This window comes from Engraulis encrasicolus, unplaced genomic scaffold (genome assembly GCF_034702125.1).
Source record: "Engraulis encrasicolus isolate BLACKSEA-1 unplaced genomic scaffold, IST_EnEncr_1.0 scaffold_157_np1212, whole genome shotgun sequence".
Lineage (NCBI taxonomy): Eukaryota > Metazoa > Chordata > Actinopteri > Clupeiformes > Engraulidae > Engraulis > Engraulis encrasicolus.
Window position 1 is genome coordinate 38,760 of NW_026945098.1, and position 7,500 is coordinate 46,259.

At 45.5% G+C, this 7,500-nt stretch overlaps 1 protein-coding gene across 1 annotated transcript in view; it reads left to right on the top strand.

The window, feature by feature from the left end:
• LOC134442425 (NACHT, LRR and PYD domains-containing protein 1 homolog) overlaps nucleotides 1-2,877 on the top strand; it is a 15,181-nt gene extending 12,304 nt beyond the window's left edge. Inside the window, exons 5-6 of the mRNA XM_063192597.1 lie at nucleotides 389-493; nucleotides 2,803-2,877. Of these exons, the coding sequence (XP_063048667.1) occupies nucleotides 389-493; nucleotides 2,803-2,877 (180 nt within the window). The remainder of the gene's footprint in view (nucleotides 1-388; nucleotides 494-2,802) is intronic.
• Nucleotides 2,878-7,500: the final 4,623 nt, after the last annotated feature.

The following is a 7,500-nucleotide window of genomic DNA, read 5'->3' on the forward strand; positions in this document are numbered from 1 at the left end:
ACTACAGTGGAATCAATACAATAAAGTAAATTCAGGTCAACCCAGTATGGCCTACACATAGCCTGTGTGACATAAAGCTGCAACTTCGAACGTCTCCAAATGTTTTGCTTTTCTAAGCTTGTGTGGTTGGTATTTGAATGCGATGCCATGTTACGGCTTGTTGGTTTGGGGCGCCTCAAGATTTTTCATGAGCTGAAAGGGTGCCTCGCCTAAAAAAAAGGTTGAGAAACACAGCAGTAGACCATGCAGCATAGTGCCTCATCTTCTTGAGTGGCCTCAAAAAGACTTCATTGGTGTGTGATCATGTCTTTTTTTACGTCTTTAATGTCTTTTTTATGTCTTTATTTTAACCAAATCATTTTTTCTTTCTTTTCTAATCTCCCTCCAGGACACCAAGCTGCAGAAGGACTACGTTGTCCAGGTGATCGTCAACGCCCCCGTAACCACGACTACCACCACCGATACGCCACACACGCCCCACACCACGCCCCCCGCACACACACCACACACTACGCCCCCTGAACACACACACACTACACCCTCCGACACGACGACAACCACCCCCACCCCCACCTCCACCCCCGCTGAAAACTGAGGCAACGCCTCAACAGAGACAAGGGGGGAAGAGAGAAGTGGAGGAGAGAAGAGGAGAGAAGAGGAGAGGGGAGGAGTGCGTGTGGAGACCTCGTTTAGGACTCGTTGTGGACTCAGCAATGACCAGGAAGTTGTCGTCGTTGCTTTTTGAATTTTTATTTTTGTTCTTTTATTTTCACACAAATGTCGAGATTAAAGAGGAACTTCAGATCTTTAAACTACATGTGGACCTCCCTCATACTGGAGACACACACACACACACACACACACACACACACACACACACACACACACACACACACACACACACACACACACACACACACACACACACACACACAGCCTTTACTGCGGATGGACAGACAGACGGTGTGTGTGTGTGTACATGCGTCTACTGGAGTGTGGCCGTGTGCCTTACTGGAGAGAGCCACACGACACACTCGACTCTTCAGGTGTGTGTGCGTGTGTGTGTATGCGCGCGCGCGCGTGTGTGTGTGTGTTTGTGTGGAAGGGAGCGAACATCTGTCTGTGTGTATGTGCTCTTGGTCTACTTATCTCTGTGGAACACTATATAGTGTGTGTGTGTGTGTGTGTGTGTGTGTGTGTGTGTGTGTGTGTGTGTGTGTGTGTGTGTGTGTGTGTGTGTGTGTGTCAGAAGTACCGCAGATGCTTTCTACCTTGGTGTTTCCTTGCAATGTTCACGGCTTGGGTTGCACAGTCTCTCACACACACACACACACACACACACACACACACACACACCCAAACACACATTGCTATTGACAAACTATGGAATCATTAGCATGATAGCCTGCGAGGAGTTGCCATTGACTTACTATGGAGTCGGTAGCATCTACATAGCAGGCAACTTAGGAAAGAGTTTTCCCCATTGAAAACCTACTGAGAAGCTAACGAGTTAGCAACAGCATAGCAGTCAACTTAGCGGAGAGAGTTTTCCCCATTGAAAACCTACTAAGAAGCTAACGAGTTAGCAACAGCACTTTCCAGAGCATGTGACCCGATGGACCTCTTGATTGCAGACATTGGCTGTGTCTCAAATGCCGCACTTGTGCACTTCAGGCACTGTTTTTCAGTGCTTAGGGCGCTCACGCTGAAATTTTCAGTTTAGCCAGTGCACTGAAAGTGCCAGGATGATCCCCTAACAATGGCGGAAAAATGCAGTGCTTGAATGATGGACACTGCACGCACTAAACGGCGGCCATGTTGACAATGACACGGAGGAAATGTGGCATTCAGTTCAGTAGAAGAGTTTGGTCAACTGTCTCCTAATTCTGTAAGTAATGTTGATGGGACACCAACCTTTGTATGCCAACCAAAGTATTGTATGTGTGATTGTTGTCCTTTGGGGTGAAGGACATGGAAATACAAGCACCAGACGCTGTGCATTGTAAACAGTAGCCAACTCATATTTTGGCGAGCTAATGCCATGCTCAGCCGTCACTTCCAGTGAGGGCACAGTGCATGGTGCTCAAACTTTTCCACGACACTATGCACTAAAGACCTCAGTGCACTGTGTGCACTGTGCACTGACTGTCAGTGCACTGACAAAAGTGCGTCATTTGAGACGCAGCCATTGTCTTACGCAGTAGAGTAAGATCATTCAAACTCTTCCTACCCAATTCACAGGAGTGTACTCAAGTTCAGTCTCCTATAGGGGGCGTTGTCCTCTCAGAGAATCGTATATGAGAGGGAGATAAAGCAGGCGGGTTCTTTTCAGGTATCCACTTTACGTCGGGTGAACGCCCCTTTAGCAGACCTTCGGTTAGGAGACCTTCGGAGTCTTGAGGTTGAGAATAAATGGAGTCCCCTTAGCGCTGTAGATGGCGGTAGCGCACGTCTTGAGAAGAAGAAGGAGGGACAACGGCCCCTTAGGAGACCCAATTTTGAGCACACGCTTTTGCATTGAGTGGGCGGGGTTTCGATTCCTCTTTATTACACATACAACCTCTTTGGTCCTCTCCTCCTCCTCCTCCTCCTCCTCTTCTCTCCTCCTCTTCTCTCCTCCTCTTCTCTCCTCCTCCTCCTCCTCCTCTTCTCTCCTCCTCCTCCTCCTCCTCCTCTTCCTCTTCCTCCTCCTCCTCCTCCTCCTTACAGGGTAGCAAGCTCCTCTTCCTCCTCCTCCTCCTCCTCCTCCTCCTCCTCCTCCTCCTTCTTCTTCTGTGGTGTTTTGGTGGCGGCTTTCGTAAGATGTGCACTACCGCCATCTACAGGCCTAAGAGAACTGCAGCTATTCTCAACCTAAGGTCTCCAGAGGTCTCCTAAAGCGACGTCCACATGACGTCACATGGGTGCAGGAAATGCACAGGCTTGAAGTATATTACCAGAGAGAGTAGAGAGAGAGGTTCCATTGGCCCATTGTTTCCGGGTTCTATTATAGGAAGTGCACAGGCTTGAAGTATATTACTCTACTAGATGTTGTTTGGTGTGAGCTCACCGCTAATCTCCATATGCAATGGCACTGGTCCACTAGTTTGCCACTCGGAGTTCAGACCTGTACGATACGATACCACTCAGCTAAAGCTCCAGACTCCACTCTTAGAGTGCGTTCCAATATGACCAATATGACCTCCACTTGTGCTTGTCTCCTCGTACCAGGAAGTAATATGTCATGATGACATCACTGACAACAGCATTATATTTCAATATCTTGCAAAAACTCAATTGTAAGTCTTTTTCTCATTTGCAATTGGGATGGTGAATGAAAAACAGTCCTTCAAAAGTTGTTGTGGCTAGGCTGACAGCTGGGAAACTTTATCGTTTTCTCCACGGAGGAGGGGCCAGGAGGAGGGGCCAGGAGGCGGGACGAGGAGACGAGCACAAGTGGAGGAGGCAAGGCCGCATATTGTAACGCACTCTTAGTCCCGTGTGGTATGGCTATGCCGTTGTATGCCGGGCCGGATTAATATGGCCTGGGGCCCCCTAGGCTGTGGGGGCCCACTGGCAGGTGGGGGCCCTAGGCAGCAGCCAGATCTAGCCTGTGGGGGCCCCCTGGCAGGTGGGGGCCCGAGGCAGCAGCCGTATCTAGCCTGTGTGTTAATCCGGGCCTGATTGTATTTGACTTCCTAAGGATGGTTTGCTAACGTTCTACCACCAACCAGCTTGTTGGCATCCGTTACATACACACACACACACACACACACACACACACACACACACACACACACACACACAGCCAGTAGGAGAACCACAGATTCCATAACACACACACACGCAAGCATACTGATACACCCAGAATGCCACAGATTTACATGAACACACACACACACACACGCACACGCAAACACACCGACACACCCAGCTGATAAGATGATGAGCAGACACACACAAGCTGCACACACACACACGCTGCACACACGCTGCACACACACACACACACTCTACACCTAATGCCTTAACAGACTGAAGAGTCTCTGGACCGTGTGTGAGAGAGAGAGATGCTGATTAGTGTGTGTGTGTGTGTGTTGATGGTTGTGGCCTGACAGCACCTGGTGTGTGTGTGTGTGTGTGTTGATGGTTGTGGCCTGACAGCACCTGGTGTAAAAGGTGATGACCAGTTTAAATACACCTCCTTTCCTTTCCATGTGCAATCGCTCCTGTGTGTGTGTGTGTGAGTGTGTGTTTGAGCGAGAGAATGTGTTGAATGTTTGTTTGGGATGGGGGTGGGGGGGTGATCAAGAGATTCTAGTTTCTATGACGACTATAACACGAGAGACTTGAACAGGATGAGAGAGACGAGTGTGTGTGTGTGAGTGAGTGTGTGTATCGTGAGTGAGTGTGTGTGTGTATCGTGAGTGTGAGTGCGTGCGTGTGTGTGTGTATCGTGATCTTACTGCAAGAGAAGAGACTGTCGTTGCTCACCTGAGATTTCAAGACTTTTTTTGTCCAATCGCACGAGTGCAGACTGATGATGTCACGCGGCTTTGTCCAATCGCACGAGTGGAGAGTGATGATGTCACAGTGGAAAATGATGATGTCACTGATTTGTATTGTATGCTCCTTTCTATGCTCTCTAATCTAAAGATATGTGTGTGTGGCCGAGTGTGTGAGTGTGTGTGTGTGAAAGTATGTGTGTGCGCGCTCCTTTATTTGTGTGTATGTTTGTTTGTTTGTTTGTGTGTTTGTGTGTTTGCTTTCTAAGGCCATGATCACTGTAGTGTTAGTACAGAAAATGAAAATAAACTAAAATGAAAATAAAATAAAGTAAAATAAACTCCCTTTACAGCTCTACATGGCTGGTGGTCCTCAATACCAAGGGTGAGCGGGAACATTGCTGAAAGGGACACTGTGCAGAAAATGGTCAAAAAAGGTACTGCAACTATGCTGCTCATTGAAACTGGGCTGCCTGTTGCCGAATTTGATCTTTACATGAAAGTTTACTAAGTAATAAACAAATATATTTTAGTGTGGTCCAAGTACGGTCATTTTTGCAGCTAAAAATGGCTATTTTTGGAAATTCAAAATGGCAGACCATGGAGAAGATCCCCCTTTTCATGTATGGAAAGCGCAATTTTTCCAGTCATAGTGAATATTTAGAATTTGATGGTGGTGGTAAGTATTCATGAAAAAGGTGACATTAGTGAATGGGCAGCATGAATTCTGGAAATAAACAACTAAAAATCTCACACAGTGTCCCTTTAAAGGAGAATGAGACTTGCAGGACACTGCCAAAGGCGCCAAGAACTGCCAGCCAGCAAACTGGTGCTGTGGGATGCTGTCGCATGGGTGCCGGTCAAGAGGACGTCCCACACTAACTTATGTGGACGTACCAGAGCCATCTAATAACAGAGTTACGTCACTCCCATAGACCTTTATGGTCCAATCTTTCCACAGCAATGGCGGCTCTCATGGAGCCTCACGGAGCGTTAACATGGAAATCCCCATTGACTTCAGTTCTATTAGAATTTTCGGTAACACTTTCTATGAAGCCCATATCTATAGCGCATTATGAGCGTATTTATAACAAATTATAATGCACATTATAATTTCTTACAACACATTACAACCACACCGATGATGTTTCATGATGCTTTATGTTAACAGTAATGAATAACCATGAATCTAGCTTATAATACTTTATAAATCCAAGGGTGTTATGAGGATATAAACTGCAGGCTGCCTGATTGGGCTGACAGTAGGCCTACATTATGATTCATTATAGATGTGCATTATACAGTGCATTATAGATACATCCATATGAACTTCACTACCCTTAGAGCACACATTGACGACTTATCTCACATGGAACATTATAGCATCATATGAGCCCTTATGACAGTTTATCATCCAGGTCTGTGCATAGAGGGGTATAGGTACTCATAATGAATAAGCCCCATCAGGCAGCCTGTAGTTTATAGCCAGTCATGAGCACTCATGACATTCTTGGATTTATAAAGCATTATAAGCTAGATTCATAGTTATTCATAACTGTTAATATAAAGCATCATGAAGCATTATGAGTGTAGTCATAATACGTTGTAGGTAATTATAATGTACATTATAATTTGTTATAAATGCGCTTATAAAGTTGGCTTTAAGTAAAGTGTTACCGAAGTTACTTAGTTCTAGGAGGTGGCCGTAGAACACAGAAAATGTGGTAAAGGTAATGTAATTTGTTTGTAGGCCTACTTAATCTTTGTTTGGTATGTGATGGTTCTGTGTTAGTTTCCAACGAACAGAAGTTTACTGTTAAGAAACATTTTAATCTACGCGAATCACATCACCAACCGACTTCCTGGTCCCCGGTTTGCGCAACTCTTATTAGACGGCTCTGGGACGTACTTAAGAAGGACGCCGGAACCCAGAGTACCAGCGAACTGAGAAGATGTATGGAGAATCGGGATGAAAAGATGTATGGAGAATCGGGATGAAAAGATGTATGGAGAATCGGGATGATTGGAAGCAACGATAAGGCTCGTCTGTGGACGACCTAGAGCAGGGCTATTCAATTAAATGTCGCCGAGGGCCAGTTTTTCGAATTCCTCCCATCAAAGGGGCTGAACATGGAATACGTATGTATGTATTATGGTTACCAACTGTCAATGTAAGAAATACGGGACAGTTCATTGAGGCGGGGGGTTTGGGGTTCCTCCCCCAGAAAATGTTGCATTTCTTAATGTAATTTCCTGCATTTCCTGGCCCGTTTCAGCTCAATACAGAACCCGTACTTTTATCTCTAAAAGTTTCCATTTTGTTCTGACCTCTTGGGGGGCCAGAGCCTTGCTGTCCAAGGGACGCATCTGGCCCCAGGGCCGCCATTGAATAGCCCTGACCTAGAGAATACCAAAGTCTCAAAATAAATGTTTCGGTAACGCTTTAGAATAAGGTTCTTCTAATAAGCGTTTATAGTCACTAGTAAGCAGGTGGTAATACCCTTACAAGTGCCCAATAACATGCTTATTGACCTCGTTAACATGCTTATTAACGTTGTTAACATCTGATGAGTAACTTTATTTGAGTAAAAGCATGAAAATTGGTACACATGGCAGCCATCTTGAACATTTTGTTTTTTAGCGACGCCTCCATATCTAGTATTAGTCAGCACATCAAGATGGCTATGTGTACCAATTTAAATAATAAGACTAAAAAAATAAACCATTATAAACACATAATAAGCAGCTTATAAGCATGTTAACGAGGTCAATAAGCATGTTATTGGGCACTTGTAAGGGTATTACCACCTGCTTACTAGTGACTATAAACGCTTATAAGAAGAACCTTATTCTAAAGGATTAGTCAGTGGTGATGTCTACATAGAACACAGGTATAGGCCTACCCACCTGACATAGAACATAGAACACAGGTATAGGCCTACAGTCTACATAGAACATAGAACATAGAACACAGCTATAGGCCTACCCACCTGACTACATAGAACATAGAACACAG